Source organism: Bidens hawaiensis, unplaced genomic scaffold (genome assembly GCF_021521415.1).
Source record: "Bidens hawaiensis isolate Kalapana, Puna unplaced genomic scaffold, B.hawaiensis_p1.1 tig00018670_1, whole genome shotgun sequence".
NCBI classification, from domain to species: Eukaryota; Viridiplantae; Streptophyta; class Magnoliopsida; order Asterales; family Asteraceae; genus Bidens; species Bidens hawaiensis.
In genome coordinates this window covers 171,649-198,814 of record NW_027492831.1, presented here as the reverse complement: position 1 = coordinate 198,814, position 27,166 = coordinate 171,649, and the positions used below count along the sequence as shown (strand labels likewise).

General features: G+C 40.0%; 1 protein-coding gene across 7 annotated transcripts; it reads left to right on the top strand.

The window, feature by feature from the left end:
- The first annotated feature begins 1,292 nt into the window (after nt 1-1,292).
- Nucleotides 1,293-27,019, top strand: LOC143556718 (paired amphipathic helix protein Sin3-like 4). Of its 7 annotated transcripts, none has more exons than XM_077045975.1 (19): nt 1,293-1,727; nt 1,816-1,888; nt 3,472-3,633; nt 3,722-3,908; nt 4,535-4,633; nt 4,708-5,062; nt 5,148-5,284; nt 6,014-6,089; nt 6,463-6,584; nt 6,694-6,848; nt 6,945-7,069; nt 8,125-8,379; nt 23,109-23,710; nt 23,796-23,890; nt 24,797-24,935; nt 25,020-25,169; nt 25,658-25,833; nt 26,367-26,478; nt 26,567-27,019. In XM_077045975.1, exons 2-19 carry the CDS (start codon nt 1,818-1,820, stop codon nt 26,756-26,758), a joined length of 3,210 nt encoding a protein of 1,069 aa, XP_076902090.1. In that variant the 5' UTR covers nt 1,293-1,727; nt 1,816-1,817; the 3' UTR covers nt 26,759-27,019. The 7 variants fall into 7 exon arrangements, with proteins under 7 accessions (XP_076902090.1, XP_076902089.1, XP_076902088.1 ...); XM_077045974.1 differs by having other exon boundaries at nt 1,293-1,734; XM_077045973.1 differs by having other exon boundaries at nt 1,293-1,749.
- The last annotated feature ends 147 nt before the right edge of the window (nt 27,020-27,166 follow it).

Here is a 27,166-nt window from a genome sequence, read left to right as displayed (position 1 = left end):
GCTTGATCTTCAAATTGATCCAAAACTGATGATTTAATCAATCAAATTGATGTGTAAGGGGTTTTAGAATCATTAGTTGATTATGAAAATTGTAGAATAATACACTCAGTTGAGCTATGATTAGGGTTCAAAATATTATGTTTAAACGTTATGAACAAAACTGAAACGCTCAAAAACAAAACTTAAAACATTTAGAACAAAAGTTTAGGGAGTTCATAACAAAAAAAATAAAATAAAAAAAAGCTAATAAATCCAGAACAAAAATCTAAGAAGTTCAGAACAAAAAAAGTTCACAAGAAAAAGGCTAAAAAGTTCTATCAAAAGTCTACGAAGTTCATAACAGAATTTTATGAATTTCAGAACAAAAACTTTAAACGTTCACAGTATCATATATAAAATTAATCTTTTTATAACATGATATTGGACACTGAAATTGCTTAATATAATATCGAAATCATCAAATAATCATCATGATAATTGATTTCATCATATGAACATACCGGTTGAATTTATTTTTAAACTTGATCGACATGGCATTTTGGAGTTGAGTCTGATTTTGGTTAACGATTCATAGAAGTGAATTGATTTACAATTTGCCACAAATATGAATGAGGCGGTTAATCAGGTCGAAAACTGAACTGAAAGATATTTCAATTTTGCCATCGCGTGTTTTTTTGAGATCAACGGTGTATTAACTCGCGTACTTATTGTACGATAACCAATTATTGTGTTGGATTCTTTATTATGTCATTTTACCTTTATTTTTCTATGATTTTAAAGCTTCATATATGCCCATTTTTATTTTTATATATTGATTTAATAAAGTGCTACAATAATACACCCTAACGCGATAATATAATGGGATAAATAGATGGAGATAGTTGTGATTATACCTGGTTCGACAAATGGATCTGAGTTAGAATTCATACTAATATATACCTGGTTTGATAATCTAATCAAGTTCAATTATCTGATTAAAACATACAAATTTGATTGTTCAATTATCTACTGTCAAGAGAGCTAAAAGGAGATGATGTTTTAGTTCGCTTGCTTATCATCAATGTGGATCAAAATAAAAATAAAGTGTAAACGAACATAATAAAAAGGGTAGGGTAGAATGGTCATTAACAAATGAGTAGTAGTTTAGCATAAATACCATTCCCACTTTAATGAAGTGGTTATATGATTTTGGATGTAAAATAAAAGCTTAAATGTTAAAACACCGGAAAGTGTAAACATATAAGTTATAACTTAACTTATAACCCAACCCTTGGAAAACTCACAAGACAGGAGTACAACTTTTGTCCTAGCAAGCGTATAAAAGTTACCGGTCACACCGGTTGGCGGTCATCCGGTTCATTAAACATAAAATAAAAAGCCGTCGTCAAATTACCGTCACTATCCATTTATTTGCTCTCCCCTCTTTCTTTCTTCTTTGTTACACACACACTGTGTGTATTTATACACACACACATATAATAACAATAACAATAATAATATTATTATACACCTATACGTACAGAAACTCCTGTATCTATATCTCCTCTGTAAGTAAGTAAATCAATACATTGAAACACAGATTATACGCTTCTTTCTTCTGCTGTGCGAAATCAGTTACAGTTTGATGCCGAGTATAATATAATAATAATTCTGTGTATTCGATTTGCTGCTGTTGCATTGTTAGCTGCTACTTCTGTTGATGTTTACGCTCAATTGCTGACGGCATGGTTGACGGTGATCTGTTTACACGTGTTGTTAATTGCAGCTATTTTAGGTTTTCATTGTTAATTAGAGGTTAATTTTGTTGATTTGAAGGTATGAAGCGGTCTAGAGATGATGATGATGCGTACAGCAGTCCTCAGATTAAACGGACATTTGTTTCTGAACCGTAAGTATTGAGTGTGATTATGATGTTTATCAGGTGGATATTGTTGTTGATGAATGAATATATGTATGTATGTGATTTATGTTTAGGGAGATTTGGTGTATGTTGGATGTAGATGTACGGTTGCTCGGTTAGGGTTATGACTTATAACAAAACTTTAGTTAATCATATCAATTTAAATTAATAATCTGAATATAGGTTCAATTTGAGTCTTAGAATTAGGGCATTCTTTTGTTAAGTTACTTGATGATGCTTATAGCAGTCCTCTAACCAACCGTTTGTTTCTGAAAAGTAAGTATTTGTTTGGAAAATGTGTGTGATTAAGATGTTTATCAGGTGGACTTATGTGAAGTTGTTTAGGGAGATTTGGTGTTTGTTGGATGTAGATGCACTGTTGTTCGGAAGGGTTATGACTTGTAAAAAAAGTATAGATCCTTTTCAATATTTGAATTTTGTTAACTATATGAATTTTGGTTAAATTAATTTTTGTAGTGGTTTGTTTTTGAAGTAGGGCTTAAGTGGCTTGATGATCTAGCATTCTAACCGCCTTTGCAGATTGATGAATGTTAATGACTTATGGGATTATTTTTCTTTAAATGTTTTGGTTTGTTCAATTAGGGTTATAAGTTATAACATACAAGAGAAGTATAGATCCTTGTCAATAATCAAATTTAAATTAAAAATCTTCTGAATTTAGGTTAAATTTGATTTTGTAGCTGCAAGGCTTTGAATTAGGGCATTTTCGTTAAGTAGCTTTATGATCTAATCCCCTCTGCAGATTAATGAATGTTAATGATGTCTGTTTGAGTCTTTGAGATGCATTGCCATTCAAGACTAGGGGTGCTATTTGGGTTGTACTTTCGGGTTTCTCGGGTTTGAGAAGTTTATTTCTAGTACTAATACCCGACCCTAATTCCCCCGGGTTCTTCGGGTTTGGGTTTTATGAGTTCGGGTTAATCGGGTTTCGAGTATTTGACCTAGAAAACTAAAATATGTATATGCTAAAATTCAAGCAAAAGTATCATCTTAAAATTTTAACTTACATAAATGAATAACAAAACAAACCACATAATCCAAAATACACAATCCTTAGCACAAGTGAAAATAAAAATATTCCAATAATAATTAAAATAAAAATAAAAATCAAGCATAAACATCTTAATCTTCACGCTTGATCGATTGATTGAATAAATAGCCATATCTCTTGAGTAATTGGTGGAATTAAACTTTTTGGAATAGTAATTGATTCAATGGGGTGGGAATAGTGGAATCAGAGTAGAATATGTTACTGTAGATATTGTAATTGGCGATATAATAATATTTATTATGGACAACTAGGTCAAACAGGTTATTCGGGTTTACCCGAATCTAATTAAAAAGTATTCAGTACTCGACTCGAATTGGTACGGGCCTGGTTCAGGTTTGTTAGATTCGGGGGGTTTCATGAGTATGGGCACTTTCAGCACGGGTTAATAGTTTTAAGGGTAAGGTTTCGGGTTGCGGATAAAAAGGAAAGCCCTACTCAAGACTTGTTGGATAATATTTCTTTAAATGTTGATTTGTTCAATTCATCTTCTGCAATGAAGCTCTAGGCATAGGGAATCCCCAATGAATGCAAAAGGCAGCTCACAGAAGTTGACAACGAATGATGTCATTACATATCTTCAGAAAGTTAAAGATGCATTTCAAGACAAAAAGGAAAAATATGATGAGTTTCTTAAAGTCATGAATGATTTCAAGGCGCAAAGGTTTGGCTAAGGTGTTGCTTCTTTCAGTTTTCATGTTTTCATTATGTGGAAACGCGTTCTTGATTACAATTATTATATGTTTTCTTAGACTTGACACCACAGGTGTCGTAGAAAGAGTGAAAGAATTGTTTGATGGGAATCGGGAGCTAATTTTGGGTTTTAATCCCTTTCTTCCAAAGGGATTTGAGATCACTCTCCCACGCGAGAATGCACAACATAATGTTAAGAAGCCATTGGATTTAGAAGAAGCGATTGTATTTGTAAACAAAATAAAGGTAATAATAGCATTATTGGAAATGGTACCATCAAGCTACTAGTTTAAACTCTAGACATGTAAAACGAACCAAGCGTTCCGAACTATTAATGAACCGTTTGACTGGAAGTTCGTTTATTTAGATAACAAAGGAACATGGACACAGGACACGTGTCTCCTTTGTTCATTTATGTTCATGAACGTTCGCTTATGTTTGTTTGTTTTAAGTTCATTTATGTTCATGAACGTTCGTTTATGTTTGTTTGTTTAAGTTCATTTATGTTTGTTAGTTTACTTTTGTTTAAGTTCGTTCGATTACATCTGTTAAATATATTAAAATGTTAGACCTGTTACAATTTAGTGTTGTTTTAGTAATTTTTTAGGCCAATAATGTTCGTTCGTATATGTTCGTGAATTGTTCGTTTATACTGTGAATGAACGAACATAAACGAACACGAACGAGTTATTTTCTTAACAAACGAACACAAATAAGAAAACCTGTTTATTTAATTGTTCGTGTTCGTTCGATTCGTTTACAAGCCTATTAAACCCCCTTCGCTTTAACTATTTAAGGAAAAACGTGGTTCGAGAGGGTAAACCTTAGTTTCCATTTGAAACTTTTCATCTTACAAGAGTTTTTGCTTGCAGATGAGATTTCAAGGCCAAGACCATGTATACAAATATTTTCTTGATACTTTGAATAAGTTTAAAAAAGAAAATAAACCCATCAAGGAAGTCCACCAAGAGGTATTATATTTAACTTTTTAACAACTCTTTTTTGTAGTTTTTTAATTGGTACATTATACCGCTATCCTTTTCAGGTTGCTGCACTTCTTAATGATCAACAGGATCTGCTTAACGAGTTCACAAACTTTTTTCCCGATTCTTCTGCAGCAGGATCTAATCATTCTGGTCACTCTGGTAGCAACAATAACTCTGTACATGACAACAGGAGCTCGCCAGCTGTCACACCGAGACCTCTTCAGTCTAAAAAGGCAGTTAAAACTTATGTTGAAAGCAAAGTCAATATTGACAGGACTGATCCAGTTCATGAAAAAAGATGCGTTGGGGCTGATAAAGAAACCGACACATCAGAAGACACAGAACTCAAAGAACATAATCCTGATGACAAAGATTGTACTCTTGAGGACACTGTAGCTGAACTGTTTCATCAAGGTATTTATCTTCTACTTCAGAAAAAAAATAATTAAACTTTATGTTATTTCCTGTCATTATCAAACTTTTTTTTAATGTTGGGTAGATTTGCATGGTCAAATGCTTCGGCTTCGTGAGAAAGTAAAGGAAAGATTGAGTAACTCAGAAGATTATCAGGCGTTTCTGAAGTGTATTGAACAGTATTGCACAGAAACTATTACTCGACCACAACTGCAGTCACTGGTAAATATTTTACGTTATATATCTTTAATTATGTTTAGTGTGGACGTGTGTTGCTTTTGGCACAATTTAAACAATTAATTGCCTTTTTAGCATGTGCTAATTAGGCTTGTAAACGAACAAGAACTGGGAATGTTCGTGTTCGTTTGTTTAACTTTAGCCGAACAAACGAGCGAACACGGACATATAAACGAACCTGTTTTTCTTGTTTGTTTGTGTTCGTTTGTTAAGAAAATGAGCGTGTTCGTTTGTTAATAGTATAAACGAGCGTTCACGAATGAACATGGTTGAACATATATGAACAAAAATAATTGAGGGAACACCAACTAAAAGTAGACTAAAACTATACTAAATTGCAATGGGTGATATATCAATTTCATAAAACTAGACTAGATTGTATTGGGCCCTAAAAATGTAAATGAACGTAAACGAATGAACTTAAAACATAACTACTGAACATAAATTAATGTAAACGGCCGTCAATGAACGAATGAGTCATGTGTTCATGTTCATCCATTTAACTAAATGAACAAAAAATTTGCTGATGTTCGCTCGTTTATTAAATAAACACATGCAGACGAACTTTCTGCCAAACGGTTCACTGAACATTCGATTCGTTTACAGGCCTACGTCTCTTTGTTACTTTTATTCATTCAGAGTAACTTGTGTGCTTATATTTGATGGTATTTTGAACGATTTGGTGAATTTGAAGCATTTTTTTTAACTTGTTAGGTAAATAATTTGCTTGGAGCATATGTGGATCTTGTGGAAGAAGTCAATGAATTCATAGACCGCAGCGAAATGACAAGTAATTATTAATAAAAGTTCTTATTTACTTGCTACTAGTAACTTATTTTCCTCTATTAGTTAATAAGATCTTGAGTTAAATATGGTTTTAGTCCCTGTGGTTTGACCCAAATAACAAACTATTCCAATAGTTTTTTTGGGGCATTTTTGTTCATTTTAGTCTTTTGGGTCAAACCATGGATTGAAACCGTATTTAACTCTAAGATCTTTATCTAATAATGTATTTACGCATATAGCCTTTTCTCGACGAGTGACTGAACTATACATGTGTTTTTGTATATCACTATATCTCAATTCTGATTCACATGAACGCCCCTCATTGCTAAATTTGTTATTTATCACTGTAGATTGACTTTTACTTTGACTTTTGGCAGAATCGGGATCTAAACCATCTTCAATTTCCAGCAAGGAAAAATATCTTGCAAAATCGATTCAAGAACTTGATCTTTCTGACTGTGAATGTTGCACTCCAAGTTACAGACTTCTGCCAAAAGATGTATGAAATTTTACATAAAGAATGTTAGGTTTTCATATTATTTATTTTTTAAAAATTGGTGTTTCTTCAGCTAGTTTGGTTATGATCTATTATTTTTTGCTTGATACAGTACCCAATTCCTTCAGCTAGTCAAAGAACAAAGATCGGTTATGAGGTGTTGAATGATCATTGGGTGTCGGTTACATCTGGCAGTGAGGATTATTCTTTCAAACACATGCGTAAGAATCAATATGAAGAAAGCTTGTTTCGGTGTGAAGATGACAGGTTAGAAATTTCTTTGAATTATAACATCATTAAGTGTGTATTTATCTTATTTTGCCATAAAACTTTCATTAATTGGTTTTGGTTTGTATATTTCAGATTTGAACTGGACATGTTAGTAGAATCTGTAAACGTAACAGCCAAACATGTCGAAGAATTATTGGACAGGATTAATGATAACTCGGGCAAGACCGACAATGCAGTTAATATTGAAGACTTCACAGGTGAGAAGCTGATTAATAACATGTGCACGTTGCAAAATTTTGTTACTCCCCCCCCCTCCAAAAATCTCAAAACAATTCTGAATATTTAGCATGTCAAATATGTTCACAAAGTTTGTGATATTAAATTTTCATATAACTCAACTTCTAAAAGTGAATTTGTTTTCCCTTCTGAACCATTTTATATACTCTTCACTTCCAAAAGTTTTATTTTTTTAGTTCTAACTGCACAGCGGTGCACGCATATAATGTATATATGTGTGAACCCTCAGGTGGGCAAAAGCGAAATTGCACTAATTTTGACGTTATTTTACCAATATCGTGAAAATAACGTTAAAAGTGGCGGAAGGTTAATCAGGCATCATGTGGTGGCGTTGATAGGCGAAAGACAAGGGTACATGCACCAATCGGTCGGTGTCCCGATGGTTGAGTGTTATGTGTCTTATGTCCAAGGCTTGATGCAAAACTACTATCGAGCCAAGGGTCTCACCGGAAGCAGCCTCTCTATCCCTATGGGGTAGAGGTAAGGCTGTCTACATCTTACCCTCCTCAGACCCTACTATAGCTTTGCTATTGGTGGGATATACTGAGTACGATGATGATGATGATGATACTTATTCTAATTGCACAAATTTGTTGATCGGGAATGAGAGGGAAATACGCAAAACTACAAAAATGATTCATATGACTTAGAGCAATTAACCGTTTTAAATGTTACTAAGTCACTAGGTATTACTCATATTCATAAATGAACATAAACGGGTCAACCCGAACACGACCCGTTAAAAAGCGGGTTGCTATTTTGTTTGTTGTAACCGCTCATTCTCCAATTATCCTCATTCGCTTATTTAAGTACACAAGTTTGTTTTGGAACAAGAGAAATGCACAAACAATTAAAATAACACAAATTACAAAAAATGCTTCATATGAATGAGTAATTAGTTGTTTAAATTGCTACTAAGTCATTAGGTATTAGTCATATTTGTAAACGAATATAAAATGGGTTGACCTGAAGACGACACGAATAATTCTTGGCTGATTATTTTTGTGTAATGCAGCTATTAATTTGAAAAGCATTGGACGCTTGTACGGTGATCATGGGCATGATGTGATGGATGTTTTAAGAAAAAATGCATCCCTTGCTTTACCAGTAATATTAACCCGTTTGAAGCAGAAACAAGAAGAGTGGCTTCGGTGTCGTGCTGATAATAAGAAAGTTTGGGCTGAAATTTATGCTAAAAACTACCACAAATCACTTGATCATCGCAGCTTTTATTTCAAACAACAAGATTCAAAGAGCTTGAGTGCTAAAGGTGAACTAACACTTCATTCAACATTCATTTATGGATAATTTCATATATATCACTACAAAACTTGATAAATATTATATATATATATATATATATATATATATATATATATAGGGGAGGGTTAACCTAAAAACAAGTAGTTTCCTAGGAAGACTAAGAATAAATCATAGCCATTGGATCATATCAATCAATGGTTGAAATTTAAAATTACCAAAAACCGTCATAGTTTCTTAGAATTACTCTTTCATCATTATAACCGACATAGTTTCCTAGAATTATTCTTTCACCGTAGTTTTTAATGCCAAATGTCAAAATTCTATTGGTTCTTACCATTCCTAGAAAACTACTTTTTATTTGAACCCTTTTCTATATATATATATATATCCCTGCAAAACTAGCAAAATATCAAATATAATAAAACCAAATTATAAATATCTTATATATCTCTCTAAAATATTAAAAATATTATAACTCTTAATGTTTTTTTAAAACTTCAATTTTCATTTTTACCATTTCTTTTTCTTTCTTTACAACAAAGTTTATTATTGCTTTTCCAATTTGCTCGATTAAAAAATGACTTTTGTAACGGTTACATTTTTTTACTCCACTTTTTACTGTTTTTTCGTCTTTTACTTCATTTTTTACAGTGATTTATTACTGATCTTTTTACTGCGTTTCTGATTCCGGTTTGGTTTGGCGAAAATTGAGTCAAATGGAAAACAGTCATATAAAAAAAAGAATAGAACAAAAACAAAAAAAGCAGTATAAAAGATGCAATGAAAATGGGTTAAATGGTACTTCAAAAGTTCTAGAAAAGGTATGGTTAAAATGGTCATATTTTGATTTGCTTTTATGAATTATGTTAAAATGTATATGTGTGTGTATGTATGTATGTATGTATGTATGTATGTGTGTGTGTGTGTGTGTGTGTGTTTGTAGGACTGGAATTGTGTGAGAACCCTTGAGGACCATTATGGATAGGGGCGGGCCAGAAACGGTTCGGAACCGCGAGAACCGGAACTGAACCGGTGTATCAGAACCGCCAAAGTGTGTTATCTTCCGGTTCCGGTTCTCGGTTTTTGTTTTAAATGGTTCCCGGTAAAACCAAAGGCTCAAGATGTGAAACCGAAGAACCGAACATTAAAATTCAAAATAACTTTCCTATTGTTTAATGGCTTTGCATATACCACCTTTCTGATTCACAAGCCAAAAACCAACAGACGCGATCGGCAACTTTAAACAAATCCCCTAATGTTCTCTTGCAACCTTATTAAACCCTAATCTTCTCTTGCAACTGTTAACAAAGACTGATCGATCGCTAGTCTTCCTTTCTTGGCTTAGTTGCTTCGATAATGAACATGTATTTATTTTCTTTTTTTGTTTCTAACTTCTTCAATAATGAACAGGTATTTATCGATCGTAACATTTTTCACAAGCAAGAAGATATAATAAGTTAACAAATGAGAAGTCATGTTTCATATTAATATTCTGATTTTTACCAAAAAATTATGGATTGAAACCTTTAATTGTTGCTACTTTTAATTTGGATGGTTTGAACTTTGAAGTTGAAATGTCGCTACTTTTTGTTGGTTTGATTTAATTTTAGTTTTTGATTGGGGCAATTTGCAAAGTTTGCACATCCCCATTTGATAACATAACCGACAGAACCGGTTCTGCCTCAAAAACGATTAGTGAGAACTGATTTTAGTGGTTTTGGAACCGACCCGGTTTACTATGATAGGGTCTGGTTCGGGTTTTATTTTTCAGTTATTTTCGGTACCGGTTCTGACGGTTCCATCCCGTTGCACAGCCCTATATTGGACCACTTATTTCCCTTCAAGCATTTTTTTGGTCAAAAAATGGAAATTTCGAGTTTTTTTAGTTTGTACATGTATGCACATTATCATTTAATCTCCAGTTACATACTATGCTAATAATACCTGCGATATATCGGTTATCGGGATATCTGTGATATATCGGTTATCTGTCCCCAAGCAAAATATCGGTTCACGTATCGATCAGAATATGGGTACCTACATTATCGGCGATATGACTGATATTTAACCGATATTTTGGATGCCTTGATTGATGTGGACTCGGAAGAAGATTTCATGGCTTACGATTAGATCATGTGACAAATACTGACATTTTTGAGTTTTGACTTTTGATATTACTATTGATATTATATATGTTTACATTTTTATACATGTATATAAAAATTGTACATATATGCACATTATCATTTTCCTTTCCATTTACATATATGTATATAACCGCATTAACTGCATAGGTTACGTGAAGAAACATTAAAAGACCCCGGCAGATTAAGGATAATCTGGGGGTTAAGTAGATGTTTCCCACGAGGGTTAGGTCCAGCAAAGATGGTTATTCTTCTCCACCTGCAAAACAGGCACCGTGAGCTCGTCACTGAGAAGGGGGGGGGGGGGGGTTCCTCCTTGTGACCACCCTCTGGCGTGAGAATCAGACTAGATCGCTCTGAATATAAGTGTATATAGAGAGAAATAGCTAGAGAAGATAAGATGATGATACCGTTCCAAGGTGTTGGAGTATTTATAGCCGAAGGTAGGCTTCCAAGCAGGTACGGCCAGCTGTATAATATTCCTTTTCCACCAACTACGGGCTATGTTCTTGCCACGATGGGAGTTGGTGGGTAGGTAGCGGCTGATAGTGACCTTTTGTACTGGAGCGTGCTGCTCCTCGTACTATTGTCGGTGAGCTGTCACCCTGTGATTGGTTCATGGGTTGCTTTTGCCAGATCTTGTCTATTTGTCCATACCTTGGTAGGTATAGTACAAAAGATCTTCTAGAAGCGTACGGACTGGCTCTTTTGGGCGGGAATATTCCCGCCCTGCTCATTCCTTCTTCAGGTGACATTACTGAAGTATAAGAGTTAGTGCCTTATGCGTGTAGCCTTACTGTTAGTGCGGGTAGCCCTCCTTCTTGGCTTGTATCTGCAGCTCCGGGAACTGGCAGGGTACTTTACCAAGGGAGGCTTTCCTGCGGGAACAGCTGGCTTACTGCGTGTAAGGTCTTCATCTCTCTGAGCATGGTGGGTCCTGCGGATCCAGTTGGTCTTTGCGCAGACGTCCCTCTTCAAGGTGAGTCTTGCGGGTCCAACATGGCTTTGCTGGGACCTACCTCTTCAAGTCCCCCCAGTCCATTGTTCTTCTCATGAATTGTTAATGAGGGGAACTTTTGGACTTTAAGCAAGAGGTTTTGAAAAGGGTTTTTCGTTTTTTAAGGTTTTCCGTGGGGATTCTTCCCGCAGTTTTCCTAATGTCACTTGCAGAAATTCCCGACTTTTCTGCCTGATCTTTGGGTATGATGCGGGTAGGTGTGTAACCTCCTCGCAAGTCGGGAGCGTTGAGTTTCACTTGTGTAGATTCTCCACGAGGTTTTGGTAGTTTGACATAGTGATCAGTTATGTTAAACAACCAATTCCACCTTGAAGCTTCAAACAATCTAGTTCTCAACGTTCCAGCTATGCGGGGGTGCTATTTCTCTTTCCGCAAGCATGGCCCATAAGATCCTTCTTGGTTTCAATTCCCTGCAGGTGCTAAGTATGTGAAGGGTTTCGCCTTGACACTGTACCCGCACTTGTCTTACGGTTTCTTGTTTTCCAAGGTAAGGGGGGTATATTCCCTCTTACTTTTGAATCTTTTTGGAATTCGGAGAGTTGGTGAAAGGATAAGGACAGTCCAAACGGTTGAAGGGACGTTGGCGTCTTCTGACGGTTTCAGGACGTGCAGGAAGTTATGACGACGTGACAGCATGTGGTCAATCAGGACGCTTTTTCAGGCGCGTGGGCGCGAGTTTCATGTCACGCGCCATTCCGACACCTGTTGCCAGCTTGCTTTACCCACACGTGTCGCCGTTTCATTGCACCTGCGCTCTCTCTCTCCTCCGCATTAAATTCATCGCATTCATTGCGATGAGTATATAAGGGGGGAGAGGGTGTATCTCATCCCATACCTTCACTTCACTCTTCTTTTCCTTTTAAGCGATTTTCGGCGAATACTCATCTTTTCCGGCGAGCATTCTCCTGAAACCGCTTTCTTTAACATTTTAAAAAATGTCTTCTTCTACTCATGATCCTGAGGTTAACGTCGAGGAGTCTGACGTTTACCTCGAGAACCCGACGTCTACCTCCGATAAGGACGATAAGAGTACTGCTGGCGAGTGCCAGTGTACTATTTCTGTCGATGTATACCATTACATCGTCAAGAAGTTCATGCTGGAGCCGTATGAGCCAGAGTTTCCGGAGCCCAACCAGACGGTGTACGATGCCCCTAAGGGCAAGATACGGGTTTACGCCTCGTTCTTCATATATGGGAATCTAAGATTCCCATTAACGAAGTTCGTATATCGTGTTTTGGAGAGACACGGTGTGCATTTGACGGAGGTGCACCTAATGGCGATTGCTAAAGTTCGCCATTTCGAATGGGTGTGCCGTATTTTGGACATCGAGCCCCGTGTCGACCGTCTGATGACCTTCTACACCTGGAGGTGCATCCAGGGTTGGTATACCCTTGTTACTCGGATCAAGGGGTTGAAGATCTGCGCTACTGAGCGTAGCCTTCGTTCTTGGAAGCGGGAGTTTTTCTACATCTCCGCTCGCGTCGTCCCCATCGCGATGACGTTCAAGAACGGGAGGGCACTTCCTAACCTTCACGCCTCCAATTACCAGGAGACGGAATGGTTCACCAAGATCTCCTAGATTCAGACTCCGGTTTATCGCTTCGCGAAGTCTGGGATGGTGATGCTTGGGATGAGCCGCGTGTGGAAGGATGCCGGGTCTGGGACGCCACAAATACCCATCGTCCTTGAATACGGTTTGAACTATATCTCTTACGGTATGCTCCGTCTTTTGTGTTGTTTTAGGGTTTTTCTTCTAACATTGTTGTTTTTTTTTTCAGAGGAGAACGACTTACAGTCGCTCTTGCATCCGCGGGAGACTGGTGGTCCCGCACGGTTGGGTACTCGTGATCTCGATGAGAACGAGTTGCCTATTTTGGAGCAGACGGCGGATAGATTCGTAGAGGTCTACCCGCCGGGCCACGAAATTTTAAGCGCCACTCGGCCAGGTATGGAGTTCTTTAATCCTCGTCCTCTCCATGCTCAAACTTCTGCTGGAATTCCTCTGATTTTGTCATCTTCTGATGAGAGATCCGCAGATGGGCCTTTCTTTGTGAGGAAGAAGAAGGCTGCTGGAGTGAAGGGCAAGGCGAAGGTTGCTTCCGTCGTCGACCCGGGGAATCAGTCTGATTCCGAGACTGAAAGTGAGGAGGCGGCGGGGAATCTTGGTGGTGGTGATGAGACCATTGTCTCAGAGGTTGAGACAACGGCTGTTACTTCCGAGCCACCAAGCGTTGCGAAGGTGACTGGCGCGAAGAGGCCAGTTTCATCGGGTCTATCTCCGCCTGTCCGGTCTTTCAGGATCAAGAAAGCCAGTAAGTATATTTTTTGTGTACCTTTTCCGCATTTCCTTCCGCCTTTGTTTTTAATATCTTTTGTTTTTCTTCATGCAGGAGTGGACTTATCCGCTTTCGAGAGCGGTGCGGGAGGAAGCGGTTCAGGACCCACGACGATAGGTTTGGTCAACCTATCCGAGGCGATGACCCAGGCGGCTGCGCCTGTTTCTGGTGCTGGTTCAGTTGCTCATATTGTTGAAGCAACTGTTCCAGTTATGACGTCATCTCCGCCGGCCGTCAGTGCCATCTTTACTACATCCTTCACCGGACCGGCGGTGACATTTTCCGCGAGCTCATCTGCGGCTGCTACCACGATTATGAGTTCATCTCAAATGAGTTCATCTCCGATGGTGTCTACCTCAATGGCTTCTGCATTGTCGCATTCGGCGTCAGCGACTACCTCTGTTGGGGCCAGTTCTTCAGGTATGTTTAGAGTTGGAACCTCTAGACTTACCTCTGTTGATGAGGGAGTCCAACCTTTGCCTCCTTCCCATCTCCTTGACCTCTTGGATGGATATCCTTTAGGTTCAGGTGATGGGTTTAGCGGCTATCGGCCTGTTATCGACCCTACAGGTGCGTGGGGTTACTTTGGCCTGTTATTTCTCCTGATTCATTTTTTCTTAACTGTTTTTTGTTGCAGTTTCAGATTCCAATGAGGTCTATGCGCCAAGGTGGAATATCCGCCGAGGCACGACTCTCAGGACGGCTGCAGACTGCGTTGACTGGGCGCGCCATGCCGCTCCAAGCAGTGCACTGGGGGAGGCTATGGCTAGCTACCAGGAGGGCAGGTTGTCCAAGCAGTGCACTGCAGAATTCTTCTCGCCCGGATGCAGCCGCGTGTCGAGTTACTTTTTCGTGAAAACGACAAGTTAAAGACTGCGCGTAGCCTGGAGGTGGCTCAGGTGCGATCGCTGCGGGAGGAGAACAAGAAGCTTGCCGCCACCGCTGCTGAAAAAGAAAAGGCCTTCAAGGACCTTGAGGCCGAGATCCAAGCCAGGCATGAGGCCCGTTCCAAGGCTACTCAAGCTGTTAACGAACAGCGTAGGTTAGCCAAGGAAACTGCACGTAATGCGACCGAAAGGGCCACCAAAGCTGAAGCCGTTGCTGAGCCTCTGCGCGCTGAGAATGAAGAGCTTAAAGCCAAACTGGAGAAGTTTCAGCAGGCTCATGAGGCTTTGGCTTTAGAGGATGCCAAGAAGCTACAGGAGCTCTTGGATCAAAGGGCTGTGCTTGATCGCACTGAGCGCAAGCTTAAAGGCGTTGAAGAGGCTACTGCCAAGGACGTGTTGCTTGCCAACCTCAACAAGAATGAAGCTGAACGCGCCCGCGATCAAGCTCAAGCTACCCTTCAAGAAGCTCTATCCAATAAGGATTGGCTTCTACGAGAAGCGTTGCCGCAGGTACGCATAGCTCCATAATTTCTTTGCTTTGCGCTTTTCTTTATACTTAGAAAAGTTTTTTATATATATTTTTTTATTGTAGATTGTGCATCGGATATTCGCGAACACATCCTATGATGATGCCATGAGCGCCGCCCTCAACGCTTCTCATGAGGATAGGGAGAAGGCTGGCTTCTTGCTTGGTCTAGGATTTGCAGAGAAAGGCATCCCGCCTTCCAATTTTCCTTTACACGATGTTGATACTGAAGCTGCCTATGACCAAGCTGTGAACCAGTATGCTGCCTTCCCGCATCCGGTTGTGGAGAAGGTGAATGAAGTTGCTGCTGCTGATGACGGGCTAGTTGTTCTCAAAGCTTTCCTCGAACCGCCGCAGCCGACTGATGGTGCGGGTTCAAGTGGGTTTGGAGGAAGTGGTCCCGAAGCTTGAATCTTGAGATTCCTTCCCACCGTTAGGATAGATTTGTATTTTTTGTAGGCGGGTAGATATCTAGCCATTTTGTAATGTTTGAACATCTTTTATTGTGAATATAAATGTTTTGTTAACGCCTTGCCTTGTAAACATTATATGATTTGCTCATGCATATTTTAGTTTAACTTAGCAATTTTTTAAGTGTTTTAAATAAGTTAACCTTTCGACGCGTGTTAGATAATAGGTTAATGTTCTGTTTCCTCTATCATGATTGTGCGGGTAGGACCGTCACTTTCACTTGGTAGGATGACCAAACTTTATCTATATCTGACCTGCGTGAAGGTTTTCCTCATCTTCCCCTTAGAAATATTTATTGTTTTTGTGTTTATGCGGGTTGTGCCGCTTTCCACACGCAACGACTTACTTCCTCCCTCACTTATTTATGCGGTGAATACCGGCATCAGTGTGGTCAGTTCATAAGTATAAAGGTAAGGCTATCAACACAATGTGATAAGGAGAATCATTTCCATTAGAAGTGGCTTTAGTCCTTTTCTTTACAAGTTTGGAATTGATCTACATGTAACATCTGCGTAATTGAGCTCCATTCCATGTTCTTGGGATGGGGGTGCCATCGAGCCTTTCGAGCCGGTATGCGCCCTTTCCCAAAACTTCTTTAATAATGTATGGCCCTTCCCAGACCGGGGCCAGCTTTCCTGGGCGCTCTTGGTTCGAAGCCTCGTTGTTACGCAGTATGTAGTCTCCGACATTGATGTTGCAGAGTTTCACCCGCGTGTTGTAGTACTTTTGCATTTGTCGCTTGTAGTTCTCTTCACGCGCTGCGGCTAGGTCTCTACGCTCTTCGGTTAGCATAAGGTCTAACCGTCTTTTCGCATCATTGTCTTCTGGTTGAGTTATGACTCTTGGTGAGGGTAGACCAATCTCGACTGGAACCATGGCTTCAGTGCCATAGGTGAGGCTGAACGGAGTCTCGCCCTTGCTTGCTTTTTTCAGCGTTCTGTTTGCCCAAAGGACATGTGGAACTTCGTCCACCCAGCCGGATCTATGCTCCAAGAGTCTTTTCTTTATGCCGTCGACGATGCTCTTGTTTGCTCTTTCCACCTCACCATTACCCTGCGGGTGTGCCACTGAGGTAAAGGTGTGGGTGATTTGAAGCTCTTTCAGCCACTTTTGTAGCTTTTGGTCAGCAAAGTTGGTGCCGTTATCGCTCACCAAATTCTGTGGAAGTCCAAAACGACAAATAATAAATTCCCAAATAAATTTTTTGATATGTTTTGCGGTTGTTTGGGCTAAGGGTTTTGCTTCTATCCACTTGGTGAAGTATTCGATGGCTACCACTAGGAACTGAACGTTCCCTGCTGCTGTGGGAAATGGGCCTGTCACATCGATGGCCCATTTCTGGAATGGCCATGAAGAAGTGACTGGAACAAGTTCGTTCTTCGGGCGATGCGTGTTGGGTGCGTAAAGCTGGCATGACCTACATTTTCTGATGTATGCCAGCGCATCCGTGTGCATCCCCGGCCAAAAGTATCCCGCGTTGTGTAGCTTAGCTACAACTGCGCGTGGACCTGCGTGTACTCCACAGATGCCTTCGTGTACTTCCCTTAGGAGGTAGTCGGCATCTTGGTCATCAACGCATCTGAGGAGTGGGCCAAGAAAGTTACGCCTGTAAAGTATGTCATCAACAAGTTGATAGTTCAGTGATTTACAGCGTATCTTTCTTGCCTGTGTCTTCGACTCTGGTAGTATACCCGCTGCAAGGTAATTTATGATTGGTGTCATCCATGTTTCCGTGCCGGTTTGGATGACACAAATTTCCTTGTGCGGGACTGATGGTGCTCCAAGAAGTTCAACGCGGATGTCCTTTCACAAGTGGGTGAAGGCTACTGATGCAAGCTTGCTTAACGCATCCGCAGATTTGTTTTCGCTTCGCTTGATGTGCACCACTTTGCAATCGTTAAAATCGCGCATAAGGGTTTTGGCTTGCGCAAGGTACAGGGCCATTATGTCATTCACGGCCGTGTACGTCCCGTTTATCTGGTTGGCTACTAGCATGGAGTCCACGTGGGCTTCCAAGTTTTTCACTCCCATCTTTCGCGCAATTCTTAATCCGGCCAAGAATGCTTCGTACTCCGCTTCATTGTTCGTACTTGGGAAATCAAGCCGAATAGCGTAAGTGTATTCTTGGCCTGCCGGGTTTAATTAGTTTCAACCCTGCGCCTGAACCTTCGTTGTTGGCTGCTCCATCAGTATAGAGTCGCCAGACATCGTTAATGTCTTGTGCTGGAGAGGGTTGAGCCTCTTCCTGGCACTCTTTTTCCCGCTATGCTGGGACTTCCGCAATAAAGTCGGCCAAGACCTGGCCTTTTATGGCTGGTCTTGGCTTGTACTTTATCGCGTATTCCCCCAACTCAATTGCCCATTTGGCTAGGCGTCCCGACAACTCGGGTTTGCCTAGAACGTTTGCAAGTTTGAAGTTGGTGAGAATGGTGATTGGGTGACCTTGGAAATATCGTCTTAGCCTGCGTGAATCCTGTACAAGAGCTAAGACTAATTTTTCCAGGGTAGAGTATCGGGTTTCTACGTCCGTTAAGACGCGGCTTACATAGTAGATGGGCATCTGGATGCCTTTTTGTTCTACCAGTAAGACTGCCCCGGTTGCTCTGTCTGTGGCGGAGAGGTAGAGAATTAATTCCTCCCACATTTCTGGTGCTGTGAGCGTTGGGAGTTCGATCAAGCGTGACCGAATCTCTTGAAAAGCTGCTTCCGCTTCTGGTGTCCAGCGGAAGTGCGTTTTCTTCAAGCAATTTCTCAATGTTGACACGAATGGGAACGACCTATCCGCATGGTTTGCCAAAAAGCGGTTAAATGCGACTAGTCGTCCATTCAGTGTCTGAGCCTGTTTGATGGTAGTAGGTGATTCCATTTTCATAATGGCTTCGACCTTTTCAGGGTTCGCTCTGAAGCCATCTTTGGTAACGATGACTCCTAAGAACTTCCCTTCTTCCATCCCAAAGGAACACTTGCTCGGGTTGAGCTTCATGTTTATTTTTCTGAGCGTGTTGAAAGTTTCTTCGATGTCTGTCAACATCGCCTCTGGCTCAAGGCTTTTGATGACCAAGTCATCCATGTAAACTTCTAAGTTCCTCCCGATTTGGGCATGGAACTCTTTGTCCATCAGGCGTTGGTACGTGGACCCAGCATTCTTAAGTCCGAATGGCATCATTTAGTAACAAAATGTGCCATCGGGCGTCCGAAATGCGGTTTTTTTCTGATCGTCAACGGCCATGTGGATTTGATGGTATCCCTTATACGCATCAAGGAAGCATTTAAGGCGAAACGGTGCTAACGAATCTACCTTAAGGTCAATTTCGGGTAACGGGTAACAATCCTTGGGGCATGCTTTGTTTAGGTCTTTAAAATCTATGCACATGCGCCATTGTTTGTTGGATTTCGGTACCATGACGGGATTTGCAACCCATGTTTGATATTTACTAACGCGTACGATGCCTGCGTCAAGGAGTTCCTTGACTTGGGTTCTACACGCGTTAGCCTGTTCCGCACCCATTACGCGACGCTTTTGTATGACCGGCGTAAAAGCCGGGTCACACTTGAGCTTATGCTCCGCCTTACTTCGGGGTACACCAGTCATGTCAGCTGGTGTCCACGCGAAGATGTCAGCATTTTTTTGCAATAAGCGTTTGAGTAAGGTGCGCGTGGGATTAGTGATCGTTGGGCCAATGTTAACGGCCTGGTCAGGGTGCTTGCCATTAAAAGCCCATTCTTCCGGCTCGGTAATGGTTGGTTTAGCCATCTTTGGTTTGGGTTTAGATGAGACAGATGCGATGCATACCTGGGGAATACCCGTGATCATCGCGACACCCTCAGCTGTTGGCCATCCCATCATGCCATGGACCGAAGACACCACGGCATTAAATCTTGCCATCCCATCTCTCCCGAAGAGAATGTCGTATGTGTGGTGTGGCTTCCTCATTACGACGAAGTCCACGTCTTCTGTGCGGGAGTACTTCCCGTCCGTGAGATTGACGGGGAAAGATAGGATACCCAAGGGGGTGTTTGTGCTGCCATCGAACCCTTCCATCGAGGCGTAAACCGTTTCTAGGCGTTCTTTGTCTTCGTCGTCTAGCTTGTCGAAGAACTGCCTGTACATGACCGTTGACGAAGCGCCGTTATCAGCAAGAGTGCGGGAGGTGATGTAGTGCCCCAGCTGGCTTTTGATGACTATGGGGCCTTCTTTGTTGGGCCCTCCTGGCACACGCGGGAAGCGCACTTCAGCTTCCTTCCACGCACTTGGCTCTTTTGTTCGTCGTTTTCTTCCTCTGACGTTGCCATGAACCATGTGAATGCTGATGTCGACGGGCTTTCGTCCATTGCCTTTGTACCGATTGTCATTCCTCCCTCCGTTCTTGATTGACGATACGAGGTGTGTGAGTTTCCCATCTTTGATGAATGTTTCGACGATATCCTTCAAAGATGTGCACTCCTCCGTGGTGTGGCCTTTGGTCCCGTGGAAGTCACAGGATTTGCTCTGATCAGCGTTATGACGCTGTCGGATTATTGGAGCCTTTGGCCATGGGAGTTTCTCGGTGGCAAATATCTCTGTGACGCTTTTGGTGAGTGGCGTCCATCTGGGATTCCGGTTCGACGGGTGCGTGTTGTCCCTTCCGCCTAAGAGAGGGCGAGAGCCGGATGAGGTGTCGAAGTTTATCCTTGACTGCCAAATACCAAGCTTCCTCTTCTTATTTTGTTGGGCGGTACGGACGTTATTTTCTCTTGTTCTCTGCGTGTAGAGGTTTGTGTTCTGAGGAAGATTTCTACCCAGTTGCTTTTCCGTCTCCGTGAAGCGTTTAGCTGCCGTCATGATGGCATCCCACGTGGATGGCATGCCATCTTTACCCGTCAACGTGCGGATGAGCTCTGGGTACTCAGCGCCCTGGATGAAAGCGGCGCGAACAAGATCTTCGCTAATGGTGCCTAGACTTAGCTTCTTTGAGTTTAAGCGAGTGATGAAGTCTAGCAAAGGTTCATCTTCCTCTCGGACGCAGTTGAGGATCGTCCACTGTTCTTCAGTATATTTTCTTTGTTGACTGAAGTGCTGGCTGAACTTGTGCTGGAAGTCTGCCCAATCACGCTCTGGCTGCCCCGACGAGCGTCATTTGAAACATGTAACACTACGTGGGTTCCGTCCAATTACTGACGGTTGCCCCCGCTATAAATCTATTCAGGTGATCGTCCGGGTCAGATATGCCATCGTAAATGCCTATGTTGGACATCTGTTTGGCACTCTTTGGAGCGATTGCTTCCGCAATGTCCCTTGCGAATTTGGACGTTCCCGCATTCGCAACAGTTGGTCTGAAAGTTTTGGAGAAGTCACGTGGGTTCCCCCCCGTGTTCTTTGGTTTGAAGGTTTCCTCGAAATTTCTCTTCGAGTGGAAGTCTTCTTTACGCTTCCCTTTCGCCTTATGACGAGGGTTTGCCTCACTGTCAGATTCTTCCCAATCTTCATCGTCCACATACTCGCAATCATTGTTCATGTTGATCTGTTGTCGAATGCTTCCGAATTCGGCATTGGCCTGCTGGAGTGAACGTAAACGTTCATCCAACTCGGCTTGGAATTCTTTCTGACGTGCTTCCTCCCAAGCTTTAATTTGTTCTAGTGTTTGGCGGGGAAGCCTCGTCTGTTGTTTCTCAAACTGGGTATCAATGAATCCCAGAGCAGGATTGTTTACTGCACTTGCCCCGGCTTGGGTAACCGGGGTAGTGTTCGTAAAAATAGTGTATTCACCGGTGTTTCCCCCAGTAGCTGGGGTTGTGGTTACCGGAGTTTCTTGGTCACTCGGTAGCCTTGGCGTCGGAGTAACCTTAACCATCTTTCCAGAAGTTTGAAAAAACTGAGAAAAAGAATTAGTTCTAGCTTAATGCACGGATGACGCCAATGAAGAAACACTAAAAGACCCCGGCAGATTAAGGATAATCTGGGGGTTAAGTAGATGTTTCCCACGAGGGTTAGGTCCAGCAAAGATGGTTATTCTTCTCCACCTGCAAAACAGACACCGTGAGCTCGTCACTGAGAAGGGGGGGGGGTTCCTCCTTGTGACCACCCTCCGGCGTGAGAATCAGACTAGATCGCTCTGAATATAAGTGTATATAGAGAGAAATAGCTAGAGAAGATAAGATGATGATACCGTTCCAAGGTGTTGGAGTATTTATAGCCGAAGGTAGGTTTCCAAGCAGGTACGGCCAGCTGTATAATATTCCTTTTCCACCAACTACGGGCTATGTTCGTGCCACGATGGGAGTTGGTGGGTAGGCAGCGGCTGATAGTGACCTTTTGTACTGGAGCGTGCTGCTCCTCGTACTATTGTCGGTGAGCTGTCACCCTGTGATTGGTTCATGGGTTGCTTTTGCCAGATCTTGTCTATTTGTCCATACCTTGGTAGGTATAGTACAAAAGATCTTCTAGAAGCGTACGGACTGGCTCTTTTGGGCGGGAATATTCCCGCCCTGCTCATTCCTTCTTCAGGTGACATTATTGAAGTATAAGAGTTAGTGCCTAATGCATGTAGCCTTACTGTTAGTGCGGGTAGCCCTCCTTCTTGGCTTGTATCTGCAGCTGCGGGAACAGGCAGGGTACTTTACCAAGGGAGGCTTTCCTGCGGGAACAGCTGGCTTACTGCGTGTAAGGTCTTCATCTCTCTGAGCATGGTGGGTCCTGCAGATCCAGTTGGTCTTTGCGCAGACGTCCCTTTTCAAGGTGAGTCTTGCGGGTCCAACATGGCTTTGCTGGGACCTACCTCTTCATTACGTTATGTATATATATGTACATTATCATTTTATTTCGTTGTGTAGATATGTACATTATCATTCTCTTAATTGTACATATATGTACATTATCATTTTCCTCTCCATTTACATAATTTGTTAATTTGTATACATACATTATCATTTCCTTATCCAACCATATAATTTGTTAATTTTGTTTATTTGTACAATATATGTATAATACTTATTTTCAATTTTAAACACGTATGTACGTATATTTTTCAATTCATTATACACGTACACATTCCAAAAAAAAATACTTCTCACAAAGTCCATTTTTTTTGTAAAGAATAAACATATATATATATATATATATATATATATATATATATATATATATATATATAATTGCTTGAAGGGAAGTGAATGGACCAAAATGGTAATAAAAATTTTTCAATTTCCAAGTGATTCTCTTAAGACTATATACATATATATGTACATATATATATATGGTATTTTTATTATTTTAGAAGGATATATATTTAGACAAGTTTTATAGGGAGATATATCAAAGTACCCCTTCCTTTTTATAGATAGTATATTATTCATGATTTTATATTGTTATTGCAGCTTTGTTGGCTGAAATTAAGGAAATGAGTGAAGAAAAATCTGTAGAAGATAACATCCGTCAATGTATCGGAATCGGACCTGGGAATAAACAAAACAATATTCCACATCAAGAATTTAAATATTCTGATTTGGATATACATGAAGATTTATATCAGGTTATGAAATATGCAATTGCACAAACGAGTTCACCCGAACAAATTACTAAAGCTGTAAAGATTTGGACCACTTTTGTGGAACCTATGCTCGGTGTTCCTCCTCGGTCTTCACACCAAACTGCTGCAAAGTCAGCCAATCGTATCATTACAGGTGTACATTTAGCTAATGGTGGTGTTAAAGAGAATGGTTTTGCTTTTGAAAATGGTGATGATTCAGGAAGTGAATCTGGTGATGAAGAGGGTCTATCTCCTGATGACAATCATGATAATAATGGTGAGAGTGATGATGTGGCGTATGCGGTTGGTGATGATGTTTATCCGGTTGAAGATTTGTTGGATAGAGCGAAGCCGGTAATGCTGCATGTTTCTGCAGAAGTTGATAATAAGAGAAAGTCTAGGGTCTTTTATGGAAATGATGACTTTTATGTTTTCTTCAGACTTCATCAAGTAAAGATTGTGTTTTATGTTAAATATTGGTATAATTATTTTTGTTTATTAATATATTTTTATTAAATTCTGTTCTTAAATACAGATATTATACTCAAGGCTAGAGGAAGCAAAGGAAAAGTCTCTGGTTGAAAGATGGAGGGGTTCAAATGATACAACACCTAATGATTCATATGCTAGGTGTTTTAACTATTTCTATTGAAGTCTACTTACCTGTAAAACGAACCGAATGAATGAACGCGAACGGGGCATGTTATTGTTATTTCGTTTAACTGTAACTGGACCAAAGGTTGAGCACGGACAATTAAACGAACAGGGTTTTCTTGCTCGCGTTCGTTCATTAAGAAAAAAGTTTGTTCTTGTTCGTTCGTTTAACTTCAACCGAACAAACGATCGAACACAAACAATTAAACGAACATGGTTTTCTTGTTCGTATTCCTTTGCCAAGAACATGAACGTGTTTGTGTTCGTTCGTTTTGGTTTAACCCTAACAGACGATCAATTACGAAGAATTAAACGAACAGGGTTTTCTTGTTCGTGTTCGGTTGTTAAAAAAATGAACATGTTTATGTTTGTTTATGCTCGTTTGTTAACAATATAAATGAACGGTTCACGAACGAAAATGAATGAACATAACTCAGCTAATTAAAATAAATGCAAATAGCAATGTATCGGGCCTAAGAAGTTATTCAACTAGTAAATTATAACGAGCCTAAAAAGTTTAAACGAATATATTATTTATGAACGTAAAAGAACAAACTTAAACTAACAAACATAAACAAACGGACGCAAACGAGTTTTAAATGAACAGACGTGAACATAAAAGGGCATAAATTTGTTGAGCCTAAAAATTTATTAAAGCTAGACTAAATTCCCCAGGGAAATCATGAAATTGACTAAATTGTTATGGGCCTAAAAATTTAAGTGAATACGTAAATGAACGTTCATGAACATAATGAGCGAACGCGACATGTGTTCATGTTCGTCCGTTTAACTAAACGAATAGTTCAGTTAACATTTGGTCGTTTACATCCATACTATTTACCGTTTTACCTTCAATGATCAGTCTTATTATCTTATACACAGATTCTTAGATCTACTTTATAGTTTTCTTGATGGTGCTATCGATAGTGCAAAATATGAGGATGAATGCCGGGCTGTTCTCGGCACCTGGTCGTTTCCTGTCTTCACATTGGACAAGTTAATCGACAAGCTGACAAAATTGGTGACACCATCATTTCTCCTTAGTTATTGTTTTCAGTTGCATATTATTGTTCTCCAGTTTGACCTTTGTCTAATGCTTCCACAGCTACTAGCCATCACCATGGATGAAGTTAATAACAAGCTTCTTGAGCTGTATGCATATGAAAGTTTAAGGAAGAATGGATTTGTAGACGAACTTTACAACGCAAACGCGAGCGTTATTGTTAACGACTCCAAGATCTTCCGGTTCGACTGTGTGAGTAGTCTATTTTTTTTAAATACGTAATTTAGGAGGTTTTATTCATTAATCCTGTTTTTAGGGCTGTAATTAAACCAAACTAGACCTTGTTGGTGTTCGTTCGTGAAGAATATACCGGACAAATGGTTCACGAACACACACAGAATAAAATTTCTTTTGCGTGTTCATTCATTAAGGAAATGAGTTTGTCTGTGTCCGTTTGTTAATTTCATAAATGAATGCAAACAAACATAAACGAACGTAAACGACGAACATTCATGAACACGTTACCGAACATTTAGGAACACAATTGAACGAATATGACCTCTGTTCATGTTCATTCATTTAATTAATCGAACAGAATTCCTTGTTCATGTTCATGGATTTATTAAACGAACGTACCTCCAGCCGGACGGTTTGCTGCTTTACAGCCCTACCCGTTTGGCCCGTTTTAAAAGCTACTTCTACCTTATAGTCTGGTTTAACACACATTGTTTTTGTTGCAGTCATCTATCCCAGAAATGCATAGACAAACCCGATTAACGATACAAATAATAAACTTTGGATATGAAAAGTCTGAACCACCGGCTTCTTTGATGGACCCAAGTTTTTCAGCATATCTAAACATCCAACTCCTTTCGGTTAATCCTAGGAAAAAGAAGCACAGAATCTTCTTAAAGAGGTATGTGGTTGTCATTTGCAGTTGACAAAATTACATAAAGCGTCCTTTACGTGTAGGTGTACTTGCAGGTTTTGTCTTTTATCTTCGAAATATTCACTGAACATCCTTTATGTGAAGTTTTTGCTACAGATTTTGTCATTTAGACTAATGTCAATTAGCTTTCATCGCTAAGTCATAGCAGGTGAGAGCAATTTGGTACGAACAATGAAAACTAACAAATGTTAGTTTAAAGGACGAAATCTGTTGCAAAAAGTTTACATAAAGGATGTTCGGCATGCTTTTTGAAGATAAAGGATGAAACCTATAGAGTACATATAAACATAAAGGCCGTTTTCTGTAACATTTTATTTATAGTCTAATGCTTTTATTTATAGTTATTAGTATTTTTATTAGGATTTACAAGTATAGGGTTTGGATCAAATACAAATGAAATTAACGTGCTAATTGTACGTTAACTTTCCCCTACTAGTATATGACCCTAGATACTGGAAATATAAATGTGGGTTTATATAGTTTTGTTCTTTCGTTTCTAGGAATACGCGTAAATATGCATGTGATGACGTTGACTCGGCAATGGCAAAGGCCATGGAAAAGTTTCATATTGTAAATGGACTCGAGTTCAAGATAACCCCATTTACGCATAAGGTGACATTCATTATTCCTTTCGTGTAATAATAATCACATTACTATCTCAGATGTCCCACAATATAATTTTTGCAATCATATTTGGCAGGTATATTATTTCATGGGTACATCGGATTCAATGGTGCAAATGGGCAGAAAACGGGTCAGTAGTCAGGCCGGGTCGGGCCCATCTATTGAACATACTACCGTTTCAAATGGTCGTTCTCAAAAAGCATTGAAGTTCGAGAAGCTTCTGTTGTCCAGGCTTCAATCCATGGAACCACGACAGGCAACTGGATGAGGTGTCTCTTGCTCATTTTGACTTTGACCGCCGAGTTATCTTTGATAATTACTTGTTAGTTCTTCATAATCCAGTTTTAGAAATAATCATAATTGTATTTAAATTAGAAAGAATACGGTAGGAACCATGTTTTTGTTTTGATGTTTGTCTCTTATTACGTTTGTGTAACATTTACCTTGTATGAGTCATTATTTTATACCTAAAAACGGAGTATAGTGAAATGCTCAATTGTCTGCCTGATAGAGGTGACAAACAACTCAAAATATTTGGGACGGTGCCGGGTATGTGATTAGATTTTAAGATTTGGGACGAATATGGTACCAGATGATATTTGCCCGTTGTCCAACTCGTTGAAAACCAAACATATTATATACTATTGAAAGCCATACTAAATATCCAAAATTATAT

Excerpts from the sequence above, each read along its gene's own strand:
- LOC143556718 (XM_077045973.1), top strand. The coding sequence starts at position 1,725 with ATGGTTGACGGTGATCTGTTTACAC. Across the intron at positions 3,909-4,534 it reads TATTTGTAAACAAAATAAAG|ATGAGATTTCAAGGCCAAGA; the intron begins GTAATAATAGCA and ends TTTTGCTTGCAG. Across the intron at positions 23,891-24,796 it reads CCTAATGATTCATATGCTAG|ATTCTTAGATCTACTTTATA; the intron begins GTGTTTTAACTA and ends TCTTATACACAG.